Source organism: Toxorhynchites rutilus, chromosome 2 (assembly GCF_029784135.1).
Source record: "Toxorhynchites rutilus septentrionalis strain SRP chromosome 2, ASM2978413v1, whole genome shotgun sequence".
Lineage (NCBI taxonomy): Eukaryota > Metazoa > Arthropoda > Insecta > Diptera > Culicidae > Toxorhynchites > Toxorhynchites rutilus.
The window spans coordinates 52,658,823-52,677,390 of record NC_073745.1 but is presented as its reverse complement, the minus strand read 5'-3'; the positions used below and the strand labels follow the sequence as shown (position 1 = coordinate 52,677,390).

Below are 18,568 nucleotides of genomic sequence, written 5' to 3'. Positions count from 1 at the left end.
GGTTCGTGCTTCCTAGAAAAAACGACCATTTCAGTTTTCTCCGTAGAGAATTCGATTTCCAGCTTGAGGGCCCACGTGAACAGATTGTTCATGGTATCTTGCAGAGCGACGGAATTAGTACCCGTGATGGAAATAACTCCATCGTCTGCAAGTTGTCTCAGCGTGCAGTCTCTAGTTAGACAATCATCCATATCATTGACGTAAAAACTGTACAAGAGGGGGCTTAGGCAGGAGCCTTGCGGTAGGCCCATAAAACTGTAACGAGAAGATTTTGAGTTGCCATGAGAGAAATTCATGCGCTTTTCTGACAGTAAATTGTACAGGAAATTGTTGAGAATTGGTGAAAGTCCACGATTATGAAGCTTCTCTGAGAGAATTTCCATGGAAACTGAATCAAATGCCCCTTTGATATCGAGAAAAACGGAAGTCATTTGTTCTTTGCGAGCAAATGCGATTTGGATTTCAGAAGATAGCAGCGCGAGACAATCATTCGTTCCTTTACCTCGGCGGAAGCCAAACTGCGTATTTGACAGCAAATTGTTCGTTTCGACCCACTTGTCCAAACGAAGTAGAATCATTTTCTCTAACAATTTGCGAATACAGGATAACATTGCAATCGGCCTATACGAGTTGTGATCGCAAGCCGGCTTGTTGGGTTACCGTATGGCTATCACTCTCACTTGTCTCCAGTCATGCGGGACAATATTCAGCTCCAGAAACTTGTTGAACAAGTTCAGCAAACGCTGTTTTGCCAAGTCGGGAAGATTCTTCAACAAGTTGAATTTAATCTTGTCCGACCCCGGAGCTGAATTGTTTCATGAGAGGAGGGCAATTGAGAATTCCACCATCGAAAAATTCTCATAATCGCATTGGAGCGGAATATCGCGTACGACGCTTTGTGCAGGAACAGAATCGGGACAAACCTTCCTTGCAAATTTGAAAATCCAACGGTCAGAGTATTCCTCACTTTCATTGGTATGGTTCCAGCCACGCATTCTCCTAGCCGTATTCCAAAGAGTACTCATAGCGGTCTCCCTTGCCAAACCATTGACGAATTTCCGCCAATATCCACGCTTTTTTGCTTTAATCAGACCTTTTAGTTTGGCTTCTAGAGCTTGGTACTTTCGAAACCATTCCACTGATCCAGTTTTCCTGAATTTTTTGAAAGCGGATGATTTTTCAAGGTAGACCTTTGAACACTCCTTGTCCCACCAAAGAGATGGAGGACGACGTCGGAAAGTGGTAGCAGGAACACGTTTCTTTTGAGCTTGAAGTGCGCTTTCGTAAATCAAACTCGATATAAAGTTATACTCTTCGAGTGGGGGAAGTTCATGCATTGAAACAAGTGCTTCAGATATTGTTTCTGCAAATTTTCTCCAGTCAATATTTTTCGTGAGGTCATACGCAATATCGACTGACTCACGAGAACCTGATTCATTGGCGATCGATAAAATTATTGGCAGGTGGTCACTACCGTGGGGATCTTGGATTACCTTCCATGTGCAATCCAGGGATAATGAAGAAGAGCAGAGAGATATGTCTAGCATGCTTGCCCGTGCAGGAGGGTTGGCTATCCTAGTTGCTTCCCCAGTATTTAAAACTGTCATGTTGAAGTTGTCGCACAGATCATAAATCAACGTGGCACGGTTGTCATCGTAGAGTGACCCCCATGCTGTTCCATGGGAGTTGTAGTCACCTAAGATTAACCGCGGCTCCGGCAATGCCTCGATAATATCAAAGAACTGATGGCGGCCTACAGTAGTCCTGGGAGGAATATATATCGAAGCAATGCAGAGTTCTTTGCCATTGATTTGTATCTGGCAAGCGACAACTTCAATGCCTGTAATCGATGAGATAGTGACTCTATAGAAGGAGTGACGTTTTTTGATCCCCAATAGTACGCCACCAAACGAGTCGTTACGATCTAGGCGAATTTAAATTGGTCTAGTTTAGGGATGATGCTTCTGCAATTCCACTGTATGACAGTGGTCAAATCCTTGACCTCTTGCGCTGAATTAGGCATCGAGGGAAATGAACGCTGCTAAAAAGCCACATTTTTCTTTCAAAAATGTTCTCACAACCGGAAGCAAACATAATACTATGCTTTTAAGAGGATCATTTATATTTAAAGCATTTAAAATGTTATCCACAAGGTCTGAAAGCGCAAGCAGGCCAGGTAGTGGCTGTTGCTTCGACCGCGAAAATGGAACAGACATGTTCGTTGTTGTTCCGGGAAGTGCTGAGGACCCCTGGTTGGTAGCATGACCACGTAAACCGGGAGGTACTTGCTTCGGCCTATTCTCAGCACGTTCAGTTCGAGGCTTCATTCCAACTTGGGAAGTTTCGGTATTCTTTCTGGGGAGTGATGGAAAAGAAGTAATTTTTCTTTTCCTGATGGCACCCTGCGATGTACCGGAACATCCGGCATTGGGAGCGTCAGCAACAGGCTCGTCGTTCTGCAGAATGGAGTAGGGATTGTCCTGTGTCGTTGGCACGGAACTCTTAAGCATTTCTGCAAAAGTCCGCTTGGAACGTTCCTTCAAGAAACGCTTGAGTTTTTCCCCTCGTTGTTTGTACACCGGGCATTGAATAAGATCATGAGGAGTCCCGCCGCAATGAAGACACTTGTGCTCTTTCGCGCAAGGATTCTCATCATGGCTCTCTCCACAATCTGCGCAACGTTTTTTATTGCAACAATAGGCGGCCGTGTGACCGAGTTGCATACATTTGTTGCATTTCATTACCCGGGGTACAAACAATCGAACAGGTAAACGAAGTGCCCCTATTGCAACGTAATTTGGAAGGGCGGAACCCTCAAGTCACACGAAAAGAGTTTGTCCGATTGAGAATTCTTTTGTCATTTTTATGTGACACAGATTTCAGTCGATCGCATGCAAGAATCTTCACAGTTTTTAGTGTGGAGTTCTTGAAGCGACCGACACCATCGATTATCTCTTTTCGGGTCAAACCCTTTTCGGTTATTACGCCGTCTATTTCGACGTTGCAACAGGGTACGTATACACGATACTCAATCGCAAAGAGGTCGCAGCGCGTTATTTTGTTCGCTTGGGTCCTGCTTAAGACGACAACTCGTAGTTTGTCTGGCCCCATCCGTGTAATTTCGGTAACGTCAGAAAAATGTTGAGTTAGTTCCTTCGAGATACGAATGACATTGAGAGGTTTGGATTTTCGTCTAAAGTACACAATGAATGGGCCTTTGGAGCCTTCAGGGTATTCTTTAGGACGAAAATCCTGTTTCTCGTCGATTTCCTCATCTTCGGAACTATCAACTTCGTAAACAGAATTTTCTACCTCAATTTCTGCTTCATCCTCCTGCTCTTCAGGAGGAGGTTCGGTATCAGAAATATTCAATTGCGTCAACGGGGGGTCCATATGTTCAAATTTCAACAATGACTGAGTTATTGAACTTTTTTTTTTGTATCGGACTTTGTTGCCTCACACTGGCTCTACATTACAAAGTACGATATGGATTACTATTATGTTGCTTTCATTTGAAAGATGAAGGAATTGATTACAGGATATAGTAGTAGAACATCTAAATTAGTGGATTTTTATAGCAGTTTTGGAAGTGAAAAACTTAAAGTTAATAATTGTTAATGTGTTATTATTAATTTCATCCTAAAAATGTATATTAAACTAGATTGTTTCTAGCAATTAAATTGAAGCCGCCCTACAATTTATTCTTTGACACAAAACTTCTATCTTTCTTAATTTGGCTGCAATATCGATATAAGCAATTCATGGTGAAAATTCAAGCAAAATTTTCAAAAATTACGATTTTTACCCCACTGTACATGTTGAAGGGTTAAATTAATCTTAATGTTAAAGCTTAAATGTTGAAGGGTTCAATTTCTTCTTGAAATAAGTCATATTTGAAATATAAAAAAAAAATTGTTCTAAACTGTATATAATCGAGTCCAAAATTGTATATACAGTAAAACCTGTATTTGTGCGATTTTTTTTGTGCGACTTTTTTTGTGCGACTTTTTTTGTGCGGTTTTTTTTTGTGCGGTATATGAAAAGAAGCATATTGGCGAAATTATCGTCCATTTTGTTTTTTCGATTTTTTATATGCATTTCAGTGCGTCTCTATTGTCCACTTCTGAAATCATTCCCCTCCTCTCATCAAATGCTCTAAGTTTTTCTAAGTGTTTGCATGGAATGATTTCTAACAGCAACACGTTTCGACATGCAACTAAAAGCCCAAAACAGCCACGCGCAACCGAAAAGGGCGAACTGTCCCATCGCAAAGCAGGGAAACAGAAGGAAATTGAACGGTGAACGGCGTGAATTTGAATTATTTGAAATAATGAACGCTCGCAAATCGATGATCAAATCTGCACAACGTCCAACGTTCCTTTGACGAATGCAATATTTTATAACAGAGTTACAGCGTTTCAAAAATCACTTAAAATTTTCGATGTCGCATTTTGCTCCTCTATTTTTTTTTGTCGAGTGTAGTTTTTTGCCCACTCCGGAGTACGATCGGTCACAGGAAATCCTGGTTCATGGTTCATTTACACACTCGATTCACTTGAGGTCGTTAGCGCAATACGAAACCTTTTCCGCAATAGTTTCAGGAATTTTCACAGGGTACTAATAGAGTATTAGAAATATTTTCAATGTATATTTTTTAAATTTTTCAACTGCTTATTGACAATTCTTCATTGAGTATCTAGATGGCTTTCAAAATGCTCACGGGGAAAAACTACCACCCCTATTCTGTATTTCGATCGATTCGAAATATTTCGATCGACTTGATAAAAATCCATTCTGTATTCCGTTCCGTTGCATTTCATTCAATCTGCTTCTCTTCGAACATTAAATGGGCAAAAAATAGGGAATGTAAAATTATATCTCGAACGAAATAATGGTTTCGAATGGAATGCAAATCCGGCGGAATACAGAATCGGTATATACATAAGAAAACTCACGACTCATTGATTTTTTTTACTTACCTTGCCCGAAAAGTTATTTGTATTGCTCTTTGGTTTTCCTCCGCTAAAATCCTTATCAAAACATAACTTATCAAATTCGAACAGTTTACTAAAGAACAATTCAAAGCCAAATTAATCAGTCGCTGTCCCGATCCTCCCCATTTTTTAAAAATTTGTACATTTTTGGTTTGAAATCTGTTGCCCGATTGAAATAAGTTTTTGAGAAATCAATTAATTTGATAGAAAGTTAATTGGTTCCTCAAAAACATGAAGAAATGTTTAACCCATTTCATGCCAAGCGTTCGAAAAATCGACGGCAATTTTGATAATTTTTCATGGCTTTGAAAAGCTACCATATGGTAAGGTTTGGCATCAAATGATAGCTCAATTTATTAGCTATCACTTACTATCAATTTCATTCGATTTTGTATAACTTTATTGGACAATAAATTCGGATTAAAGCAACTTTGTGCCAAAAGTACATAACCTAATAAAAAACAAAACCTTCAAAAATGCAACAATATGTAAACTTTCTTACAGTATTACTTTGATAAAAGAACACACATTGTGATGTAGAAAAAAAACCATTGGATTGAACCTCCTACAGCACCATAAATGTAGGTTTTAGTCAATGTTTTTGTTTGACGGCGCCAGTGGTTGTATGGTTAGCGTAACAGCCTCACAATCCGATCGGCCTGGGTTCAATCCCAGCTGGCGTCGTTGGGATTTTCTGAGGCGAAAAATCTCTGGTTACGTCTTCCTTCGGAGCGGAAGTAAAAGAAGTTGGCCCGGCTCATGAGTTGTTGAGTCTGATAGGTAGGAACAGGTGGAGTCGCCTCCCTGATGTCGGTGATTGGCACTAAAGTGGCGGAAATAGGCCGACGAAAAATAAGCGAAGATAAAAAAAAAAAATGTTTTTGTTTGGCGATTTTTCGGTTTTTTGTCATTTTCCGGAAAAAAATAATTCTTGAAGATTGAGGTTTCTATAACGCAAATAATCAAAATTACACCAATGGAGTTCGTTAAAAAATAATTTTTACAGCTTGGTCGTTAATGGGTTAAACTGCTGAGAAACCTTTCTTATAAATTAAATTAAATATCGAAAACTATTATATCTGTTAGAAATATTGATATACAAGTTGTTAGGTAGCTGATCCAAAATATTTCAGGTGATTGAGGATCGTATTTGATGAAAAAAATCTTCCATGCTTATGGTCAAATCTCATCTACGAAAGAATTATTGAACTTTTCCTTGAGACCGTTTTTTTGACTTTAATTCAAAAATTACGCTGCTTAGCACGATTCAATTGCTTTCATTTGAGAAAATTGTGCATAACTTATGTTATGAATCATTTTAATTTTTGCAAGATAAAAAGAAGGATTACAGTGTAGTGTCAAGGAAAGAATTTTAGAATGGTTGGACAGCTTCAATTTGGTTGATAGAAACAATCCTGTTTATCATGCATTTTTGGAAAATTTATAAAAACCTATAAAAGCACAAAAATTTAAGTTTCATTCGTACCTCTAAAAGTTACTTGGTTCCATTAATTTAAATGTTTTAGAACTGTAACTTTCTTATTAGCTTCGAATAGTTTTCGCTTGATCAGAGCCTAGTACTTTTCCACTGGGCGATGTTCTGGACAGTTCGGTGGATTTGCTGTTTTTGGCACATACTTGACCTCATGTGCATTATACCATTCCAGGATGGATTTTGCACAGTGACAAAAGGCCAAATCTGGCCAAAACAACGCTGGAGAGTCGCGACTTCTTATGAATGGTAGTAACCGCTTCTGGAGACATTCCTTCTCGTAGACATCTTTGTTGATAGTGCCGGTAGAGACGAAAGATTTGGATTTTCGGCCACAACTGCATATGGCCTGCCAAACCAAGTACTTTTTGGGGAATTTAGACTGCTTCTTGGTCCGGAAACACTCGGCTACGGCATTCCTTCGCATTGCAGTATGAAAAGCGAGACCCGGAAGCTGTTTGAACGCTTCGAGAACATAAGTTTCATCGTCCATTATGGTGCATGAATATTTTTGCAAAAACTGGGTGTAGAGCACATTAGCTTTATGCAGTGAAATTTTGCTTATCATCACGATTGGGCACCTTTTTCACTTTGTACGCCATTAGTCCATGCCTCTGCTTCACTTTTTGTACATATGATTTTGATTTTCCAACCTTTCGAGCCACATTTCTAACTGAAAGGTTGGGATGTTTCTCAATAATGGCAACCACCTTTCGGTCCATTTGTCGGGAGCATACTTTTCGATTTGTTCCGCTTCCAACCTTCCGACCCACAGTTAAGCGCTGGTCAAACGATTTGCACACACTAAACATGGTACTCTTCGGCAGTTTTAGCGTTCGCGCAAAATGCATTTGCGTACTTCCACTTGGTTCGACGCTATTTCATCAAACTGAAGAAGAATGTAAACATGTTGGGCATCGAAATAAAGAGCTATCATGTAAGTGAAATATTTCATTGATTAGTGAAATATTTCATAAACTACACTGAAAGAAAATTTTCCGACATTTAACGTGGACAGGCTTTTGATAATCTCTTAATGTCGGTTTTACCCGCACTCCCATTTATTTCACCTGAAAACATTAATGTTTGTGTTCTATCAAAATTAGAGTACTAATCAAAAAATGATCAACAGATACTGTACATGCCGAACATGAACAGTCGAAGAGATGTTCTGTAACGATTTGAAGTCTGCTGTTTCCACATGGTAGATTTTGGAAATATGTGAAAATCCTTAGGGTGTCGGTTTTACCCTGATTTCCCCTACATCAATTTACGGCATTCAACTCGTTTGCGAGAGAACCTCATCACGTTAAGGTGAAGGTAGCCATTGTAGTAGTATGGGTAAAAGCACGTATTTTCATGTGGTAATTGTGTTTGTTAGAGAAGAGCAAAGCACACCGTTTGTTTTGGCTTTTGTACGTAAATAGATCAATTTACTTATCAGACTGTGTGGCGGTTCACTGACACGAGTATTAGAATACATTTGAAAAAAAAAAATAACAATTCAATACTGAAGTGAAATGTATGAACGATGTGTTCCGATGAACAATTTCAAATATAAATATATATAGAAGGTGTATTTGCATATGAAGTAAAATTCTGATCATACGCGAGTGTAGCATGAGCAAATTTATAACACATGCGAATTGGGGGCGCACAGTAACTCGATGTTGAAAATCCCTTAATATTTTCCTTCGTTGGTCGTATTTTTTTTCACATATTCACGTTGGAGAGCCTTAACCCTTCTCTTCGTTGGCCGAGGCATTTTGATTGAATGTAATACTTTTTCGTTTACTATTTTTTACAGCAGAGGCAGCCGTGGCAGTGTTCCGAGCTCTGCAATATAATTTTCTTAATCAATGTTAAAGTTGCTAAAACTTACGTTATAGACCCATTAAACGTAAAAATAATAATTGTATTGATATCAACACAATTTTATTCTATTGATTTTCATGATATGAAACGCTATGACTCATGAAAAATATTTAATTGAGTGGTTTTTATAGCTGTTTCGATGATGTTGTCTGGCATCAGCGTTGAAAAAATAACGATGCTTTCACCAATACAAACAAAACCATTGCGGAAAATTGAAAAATGAAAATTTAACATTCAGAACACTAGCTCGAGTTTTTCAAGGTTTTCATTATACATTGCGACGGCAGATGAAAATTTAACAGCTTGTAAGTAATCGTTTAGAGTTCGGTAGATAATACTTGATGGCAAGTGTGCGAAAACGATCATTTTCTACACACTGTTTCGCAAAACTATAGATTTTCGGGCGAGGGGTGAGGGAAGGAGATGAAAGAAATGAGCGCAATTGTGGCAGCCATTTGTGGCTTCCTTCCACCTTCACCTTAATGTAATAAATCGGGATGACAAAACATGTACTAAAAATTAATTTGTACCCATTTATAATTCGATCGCTCAGTTTTTGTGAGATACTTCAAGTATACAGATATCATTCTACCGGGCAGCACTCTTAGTCCTGTGGTATTCCCCACTGACAGTTGGCCCTTTCCGGGCACAGTTAGTTATACAGTCAGTGCCGCTATGCCGGGTTCAACCACTTTATTGATTAATAAGAAATTTTGGAGGTAGTTCCATTTCAAAATTCATGAAAATGTAGAACAGATTCAATTTATTTTTGAAAAGATGTAAATGTATCATTAAAAATAATTATGTTACGTGTCCACGTGAACATTACCTATACCCTCTCCCCCCTCATCGTGGACAAGCGTAGACATTTTCGTAATCCCTATCCCCCCCTAAAATTGTCCACGTGGTATGTGGACAGCCTCTATGTTGCTTTTTCTTCACTGCTATTTTCCCACATCATTCGTTCGTCTCAGTCATTGAACGCCGACACATTTCTGGAACTAAATTTTTTATTTATTTATTTTGCCTAACGTCTTTATATGGTAATATGGCGTGATTCACAATGTTTAACTGTGACAGTGATCGAGATTACCAATGCGCTCAAGTAAAATGTATTGATATTCGGTAAGGATGTAAATTACATCTGACATTTGCTTTACAAAGCAAATTTGTACATTGATTTGAGAGTTGGTAGCTCCCACTACGATTTGTTTCTTCTAGTGCAGTTCTAAATTGTAATCATCATCATTTCACGTGACTGATGGAGTGTCTTGAGAGTCTCGGGAAGATGCAAGAAAAGAAGCTACATTTGAACACATAACTTAGTCGTTCGTTATTTATCAATATCGTTTCCACAATTCATTAGAAATGGATCTGGACAATTTCTTCCAAGAGTCGCTCCATAACAATCCATAGTTAGCATGAATCAGAACTTATTAAGTTGACAGTTTACGATAGTATTAAAAATGCTATAGATGAAGTTCAAAATTCCATCGTGTTTACGTTCGCCAATAGTGCATACGCTATGCAAAACATGCATCAGTTGCTTCCTTGTGCAGCCACTCTGTAATCTCGCGCAAAGCGTAAGTATCGCTGTAGCATAAAAAGTTACCACACGCTGTAGATACTAACGTAGAGACATAAAACCCACCGTAGAAATCTTTGCTTGAGTAGAGGTTTAACATTTTGTCTATGCTTAGAGCCGTGCTTTTTTTTGTTGCGATTACTGGACCACAAACGTAAGTAATGCATTGATCTCGGTTGTTGCTTTTCTATCAGTAGCGCAAAGTTGACTTAACGTTCACGTTGCCCCGGTGCTCTGTACAACCGTGTGGCAATGGCAGCGTTTATTTTGCCATGGGTGAACTGAATATCACGCGTTTTACGTAATTCGATTAGTTTCCCTGCGTAGCAAACCTAGAAGTTAGAAGTGTCTTGTAAAGTTGAATTGTACTAATTTGTATTTTTTTATATCTTCTCGTCCCATTCGTTCCCGATTCTAGGGCACTCTTAAGCACATTTGGCTATCTGTCTCTGACTCTATCTGTCGCTCTCTCGTATCCTTTCTCTCCACCCTTTCAAAACCCTAGAGCACTGTTTGTTGTACCATGTTTTGGAAAACTAGTTCAGTGGAACTCTGCACTGTTTTCATATCCGGTTTTATTTGTTGGACTAAGCAGACACACGAACATACACACATACAGATAAACAGAATACAAACACAGAACTCACCGATTGGACTACAAAGACGCCGGGTGAGCTCCTCGGCTTGTTTGGCAGCAGACTCACTCGAGCGTTCCGAAAATTAGTTTTACGCTTCACTGACGACGCAACCCACCTCCACCTCCACCTCCTCGATGTGCGTGTACATACCTATGTTGACTAAGCCAGCCAATATTATGTGTAGCATTTGTGCTTTTTTTTGTGTCCAGCTCCAGTATAATAACCGTTCTAAAACATACAACCTCCGCTTCCTTGAACTTGTTCTCGTTTATCTCTAAAAGCCGACTTACCTGGATTCCTTTCAGGCGAAGGTTAGACTTGATGGCCACTCTTTGCTAACGACTGCTAACGCTTCCACCGCATACACCACAACCACCAACAGCACCTTCCCTTCCAGTACGGCAACACTCGCTAACGAATTAGGCGTCGGTGAAACGATGGGAGGAGGGTTGTTGGAGGATGAAACTCTCGACCGGATTCTCTCCGATCGCGAAATCGCGGCTTCGTCCGGTGAGGAGAGTTTGGAGGATGGTGGAAGAGATGACGATATACAGCCAGTGGCCGCGGGGCTAACCCAGAGTCGTATCGATGTCGAAACGTCCAACCATTCGCCATCGGTGACCGTGTCGATCTTTAGCGCCCTCTCCGAGATCCTCTCGCAGCCAACAGAAAGTTTACCATTTTTGTATTCTAGCACCGATGCACCTGCGCCAACTAGTTCTTCCAGCACGTCCACAACGACGTCAACTACGACAACCACTACTACTACTACTACCACAACCACCACCACTACCACCACCACAACTCCTAAGCCAATCACTTTGCGAAAGCCTGTGGCCAAGGTATTGGAAATTGGTAGCACCACTGCTATTCCTATCGTATTGGGTACAGTGTCTGTACATAATAGTGACCCAGTCGATAGTACCACTACTACTGTATATAATACACCCCCGGAAGGGACCACTAGCATCCGGCCAACAACGGCGGTGGTGGACAGCGACTCAAGCATGCTATCCGAAAGGGACGAACTCATTAACAATGATGTCGAGCAAGAAGAGTACCCCATCCCAACCACTTTAAATCACGCAAATCATTCTTCAGCCATCAGCGCCAACGATTCTCTGTTGAACGATCACTTTCCTTTCCCTCAGACCCAGAATCTTCTCGAAACACCCGCCGTCACTACTACGGTCACTGTTGAGGAACCAACCACTATGACCCAATCAACAACAATCGCCACTACTACCAACAGTGAGAGTATGCTAACGATGTCGCCCACTAATATACCACTAATCGAAAGCGCTGATCCTACGACCTATCCAACGATCCCCGTCCAAACGACCACGGTTCAGACCACCACTATGACCCCAGGGTTGTTCGCGTTGGACGTTCGCGATTTGACAACAGAGCAAGCGCCATCCATCACGCCAGTCGAGCTTGAACATACTCTCATGCCTACTACTGCTAGTCCCATTGCTACCACCACCACCTCAACCACAACCACCATCATTACCTCCACGCCCCCTAGTGCCATGCTTTCAAACCTATCGCATACGGAAAGAGTTCCGGATTCGTTCGCTTATACTAACGTTACTAAATCATCACTGACCTTCACCGAACTACCGACTAGTACGACAACCGCATCAGAGACGACGACGACCGAGTCGGATCAGACGACCGTCACCGCGATCGTGACATCGGCACCAATGACCGTAAGTAGGACTACAAACTCGTTTCACAGTTCCTTCGTAACCACGACTCCCCGGTCTGAATTTACTGAATTTAACTTCCGTGAACGAATTCTCACATCCGAAAGTCCTATCGAGTATCATCCACGATTTAAGGTCCGCCCTTCTATTTTCGGGGTTGCACAGAGTTCCGTCGGCAGCACTGCCAGCACTACTAGTACTACTTCTACCACTACTACCACTTCTACTCCGGCTCCTGCCGCAGTTAGCACTTCTACTCCGGCAAGCACCACTAGTACCACTACTGAGAGCACTACCAGCACAACTTCCACAACCAGGGCGCCCATAACGGAGGCCCGAAGCACTGCTGCGGGGACTACTCATAGCACCACCACCACCACTGAACCATCCACCACGACGACAACCACCTCGAAACCCCGGTCGCGAGGCATCGTCGTGTACGGTATTCTGCCCAACAACACCGTCATCCGACGCATCATCGGAGGTGAAGATGAGGAAGCCTCGACCACCACCGAGAACCCCCGGATCGTGTTTGGCATCTACCCCAACGGGACCGTCGTCCGACGGTACCCGAACGGAACGATCGTCCCGGATAAGCCCCGTCCCCGGGGTCGTGTCGAAATCACCGACATCGACCCACGCCAGCTGAGGGATCCCAACAGTGCCATCTATCGGGAGTCCCCCACGCAAGCGCCACCGGCACCTGTAGCCACTTCTAGTGTCACCCCCGCTACTACTACTACTAGCAGCACAACAACCGTCATCAACAACTACCCAACTAGTACTACCACTACCATTACGAATGATGCTATGGTACTTAACGAAACCCCAAGATAGCTCATCTGCTTGCGCAGAAGTAGTTGTTTCGAGCCCGCTCTGTCTCATCGTAGAAGATGTTTCGAATCACCTCCGAATTGCACGATCGGAAATGCATGCCTCTAAATTACCCGACCAGATCCCGGTTTCGTGTTTCATCCATCCGTAGTTTTTTCCCATCAGATCGCATGAATATCTTATCGCTATAACTAAAGCATCTCGCTTGCGCACTCACCACTCACCGTTTGAACTAATCACTATACCTTCTCGTTAGAGAGAATTAATGTAGCCCGGGGGAATCCGCACTAATTGTGTTCACCTTTGTGCTCCTAACAGGGAACGACAGCGATCATTGACATTTTGAGAAGGTACAACGATGAGAATCGGCTGGATACGAAGGTCAAGTCGGACAACGTGTTCAGTTTGGCGATGAGTCGGGCCAGGAATGGCGGCAAGAAGTCGGATGCTCCCACCAAGATATCCTTGGACATCGACTTCACGGTGAGTGAGCCTTGAGTTAGGCGAATATGACACCGACAATTTTTTCAATTTTTTTTCAGACACCGAAAATCATCGAAGACGTCCGCATCGCCCGACCGGAAGGTCCAGATCTCGTCTATCGTTGGAACCCTTCCTCAAGCAGCTCAGAAGCTACCAGTGATTTGGCGAGTACCGAAGGTGCGTCCATTGCGGACAACACGGTTCCGGACAACATTAACGAGCTCAAGAGTGTCCCGGCGAAAAGCACGGAACCGGCATCGGTGGTACAGACCGAGTTCTCTGATGCCGTTGGTCTACGCATCTCTTCCGAAAGAAACACAGATGTACAGTCGACAACTAGCAAGGCGGAAGTTTCAGAACTTAACAATTTCGTAACTTCTACGTTACTTCCCGTCATGGAGGGATCTTTGATGACTACCATGAAATCGACGACCACCACGAGCACAACAACTGAGCCTACCACCACGACACCAACGACAACGACGACGACGACGACTGCAAAGTCGTTGAACAGGAAACTGCACGACGAGCAGTTAGAGAGGAATCTTAAACTGCTTCAGCAGTTTTTGGAGGCGAGCACAACGTCCAAACCGAAAATAACCACAACCGAAGCCCCAGTAATAACAACAACCGCTAGATCGGCAAGAAGGAAACCACAGAGCAACCAACTGGATGCAAATCTCAGGTTGCTGCAACAGTTTCTGGCAGCTAATCAAGGGGATATTGCAGCCACTAGAGCAGTTACTCCATCCACTACAACTACCACAACGACAACTGAACCCAGTACCACTCCGAGCACAACCACTACTACTACCACCACTACTACAACCACTACACCAAGGCCAACTACAACTACAACCCGAGCGACGACCACCCGAGCGAAGCCGACTACGCAACGACCCAGAACCACTACGTTCTCGGATGCGGAGGATCTGAACTTCCTGGTAAGTAATGATGCCTGTTTACGATGTAGGATTATTATACAGAATGTAAAAAAAAAAAGTTTTCCCATCCCTGATCAATTTTTATTTCATGTTTCTATAAGAAAGTAACCTTGAATAATTTAATATCAGCTTCGAGGAATGCTTTAGATCTCCTTCTTGTCGGAATGTGTACCGACTGAACTACTCAACAGAAGTCACTTGCTAGGAGCTTTCGCTTGAATATGTCCAGATAAATCTCTTTTGTCTTTATTCCGTCAATTGATTCGACTTTTCCGATGCCTAACAATGTCATGAGTCTACCTGCATAGGAAATGATGAACAATAGTTTAATCACTGTCTTCAAACACCGCATTTCTAGACATTCGCTGGATTGTCGCCATTTGTCAGTGATACCATCAGATCAAGTAACTTTATTTTAGCCTCATCCGATCAAACTGCCTTCTTCCAGTCATCGATTGTCCAATTACTGTGGTCTTGTGCTCACTAAAGCCCTTGCGCCTTGTTTACGAAATCGATTTTGCACTGTTTGAGTTGGCACAAGGATGGAAAACTCACTCTCTATTTGTTTTGAAATTTTAGAAGCTGGTGAACCTCGTTTTTGATCGGTATTTTAACCGATTTCAGCCAATTAGCAAGCACATCTTATTTTCAATCACACGGTCTAACTTTCTCTTCAGCTCTCCACAATTTCCATTTTACAATTTTCAACGATTCTTTTGTATGACTTTCCAGCTTTTTTTCACAACAGCGAGCATTTGTTATTATTTCCATTGCTGTCTTTGGCGTTTGGCACATTCCGTTCGTTTCCTTATCAACCAAATTTTTAAGTGATGCGGCAGGGATAACAAAAGTGTGGCCAGAGCATTCCGCGGTCCGTTATTTTGTCCATACATACTTGCTGGCATGATTTTCAATTCTTTCTTAGCATTATTGATTACTTCCTCCTCTGTTTGCGCAATGAAATTGTTGGAGTAGAACCTCCGCTTCAGGTTTGCCCAGAAATTCTCGATGGCACGCAGCTGGGGGACGTTCGGATGGTTGGCGTACTTCGGAACAACATCTGTCTTCAACCGGTTCATCTTCTCCATGCGACTTCTTCGCTTGATGGGCAGACGCTAGGTCCAGCCATAGAAGCACCTTCTTTGGGAACTTGGTGTAGTAGATGTACTTCACGTCGGATTTTACCTCTTAAATGGGGCGCAAGGTAGCTGGTTCCCTGCCAGTCATTGTCACCCAGCGTTGAATACGTCTCGTCGTCGTTCTGCTTCGTTGGAAAGAAAACATTCTCCGCCATTTTCAACTATTGTTTCTGGGTCCTGACGAAAGGTGTCCATCTCCGCAAAATATTTTTTTTACTGTCTGGTCCGTTGCTCCGACCTCCCGGTTCAAAGCCCGGAACGATGTAGCCACATGTATCTTCGATTTTCAGGTTTCTGTTCAATGCTCTCATTCTTCTCCAGAAGTGTAAGGATATTTTAAATACCAGAACGGACGTTTCTGGTGGAATTAACTACTTGACGACTGCAGCGTAGTGAGGGTAGGCAGCACCCCTGGTGAACTATGAAAATGGCACCCCTAAAATACCACTTTTTTCAAATTTATCAGTATAATTACACTTAGGTACGGGAAGAAGCAACTACCTCATGATGGATGTCTTTTTACTCAATTGAAAGATGAAATATAATTGGAGAAAAAAAAATTGCCTTTGAAAATTTTTCGATTTTGGCGCCCCAAAGGGTCATCGCCTCGGCAAATGCTGGGTTTGCCACCCACACACTACGCCTCTGCTTGACGATGTCCACTTTTTTCGCAACGGGATTGTGCTCCCAGTACTCACAAACCATGGAGCGCAGTTGCTCCACTGTTCTAGCCATAACTACCGCAGTTCAACTGATAGCGCTGGCAAATTTTGTTTTGTAAACTCATGATTGACGACGCACTAGTGATCTCATCAGGGGCCGTTCATATACCACGTGGGCAGAAAAAGCACGATTTTAGACTCCCCCTACCCCTTCGTCTCTTTTCAATTGAAATAACTAAGGAAATAACTGAATGGCGGCTAAATTTCATTCAAGTTTATTTTATTTCAAGTTTTACTAGCTGTACCCTGCTGTACCAGCTTTGCTGTGGCTCATTGTTGTTTTACGGTAGAGAAATGAGTAGCGTAACAAAGCACATGTTTCATTTAATTTCAAAATACTTGTGAGTAAACAATTTTTTTTTTGGTTTTCTATTATCAGCGAAGATATGCAGGCTATCTAGTTTGCCAACACGGAAACTCGTAATGTACAGTTGACCAGGTGAGGAACAATCCGCATCTGAATATAAACTACACAATCTCAAAGATTGATCTTGAGCTTTATCAATTGTGATTGCAAACGCCAGTCGAATAAAAATAAATGAATTTATAATTATTTTCAAATACAATTTTAGTTCAGGATTTTATCATATATAACCTGATTGATTCGTTTTCATTCAATTCAAATGAAATTCCAGCAGAATTTTTTTCACAGAGATATTCTCGATTTAACGAAAAATCATCCTTTCATTTTGGATTATGAATATTTAATGACATAACGATCGCACAGCAAATCGATGGACAGTTTTGAAATGTTCTATACAAGACTCAATTATTGCTTTGACAAATGCATCGTTTTATGCCAGTTACAGCGTTCCAAAACCCACTCAATATTTTCGATGTTGCATTCTGGTCCTTTATTTTTTTTTGTTGAGTGCAGATCTTTGCCCACTCCGGAATATGATCCATCACAGCAAATGCCGATTCATCTTCACTCTGAATTTCCGATTCATCTTTAGTCTGCAGCGCAATACAAAACCTTTTCCGCCATAGTTCGGAAAATGTTCAGAGGGTATTGGAAGCGTATCAAAATATTTTATTAATTTTCAAATCCTTATCGATCTTTCTGCAATTCATTAACCTTTTGCGGTCGTATGTGTGCTCTCAGCCACCACAGCGAGGTATCATATTAATTACTTTATCCAACCGCATGCAATAATTTACACTACTTTGTACGAATTGTAATGTCTAGTGAATTTGATCATGAATTAATACGCAGTTTCTATGGATAATAGATAACGGTACTCGGTGTAAACAGAAGATTATTAGCGTGGAGAGATAAGAGGATCATAGAAAATTATGACGACTAGTGGTGCATGGATCATCTTTCGCAAATGTAAATATTAAATCCTAGAAATTGAATGAAAATTAAAAATTACAATACTTTGAAAAACTGTTACTTTTCGAGAAAAGTAATACAAAGCAATGGTTTTAGAGGTAATTTTCATGAAAAACTATACAGACATTTTCATTCTAAAACTAACTGTTCTCGAGTTAGAAAAAAATAATCTATATAAAATTATATTTGATGAATAAACCGTTTGCGTAATATCATGAAAACTCAACCATTATGGAATTGTTTAATTTTTACAGTTTTTGGTTATGAACGTCTATGTAAAGCCCGTAACTATAAAAGTCATAGGATCATAGGAAATAGCTCGGTTGTTCACAGTTTACGTGAGTTATTTTCAGAATATGGATTTCAGTGAAGAAGTTCAATGAATTAGTAAATATATATGAAGCACTCTCAGTAAATATCTGACTCTCAACTCAATCAGTTTATTGATAATTACGGAATACTCAGGTTGGGCGGAGTTTTGAAATTCTTGAACACGGAACAGTTTTTATTTAATTTAGAGTGTATCGGTGATTATATTTGAAAAAAGTCACAGAAGGGTTGTGTCCGAGACACGACCGCATAGTTGACGTAGGATTACGTTAGACTATCTGTTGATTCTGGATATGTTTGAAGAATTACATCGTTAAACTCTTTGATAATGATTTGGTGGCCCTGAAAAGGGCCGTTTTGTTTGGTTGTTGGGTATTGTTTTTTCACTCCACCAGTGTTTACCAAGTGATGATGACAGAAGGATGGTAAACAGTCGTTGGATGGTGTGTATCAGATACAAGATACCGAAGTGGAACAAGATGTGATG

General features: G+C 41.2%; 1 protein-coding gene across 3 annotated transcripts in view; it reads left to right on the top strand.

The window, feature by feature from the left end:
* The window catches only part of LOC129767519 (mucin-2-like), a 223,023-nt gene that overhangs the window by 186,931 nt on the left and 17,524 nt on the right, over nucleotides 1-18,568 (top strand). For all 3 annotated transcript variants that reach the window (XM_055768509.1, XM_055768508.1, XM_055768507.1), the window contains 3 exons: nucleotides 10,890-13,106; nucleotides 13,446-13,610; nucleotides 13,670-14,554. In XM_055768509.1, the coding sequence (XP_055624484.1) occupies nucleotides 10,890-13,106; nucleotides 13,446-13,610; nucleotides 13,670-14,554 (3,267 nt within the window). The remainder of the gene's footprint in view (nucleotides 1-10,889; nucleotides 13,107-13,445; nucleotides 13,611-13,669; nucleotides 14,555-18,568) is intronic.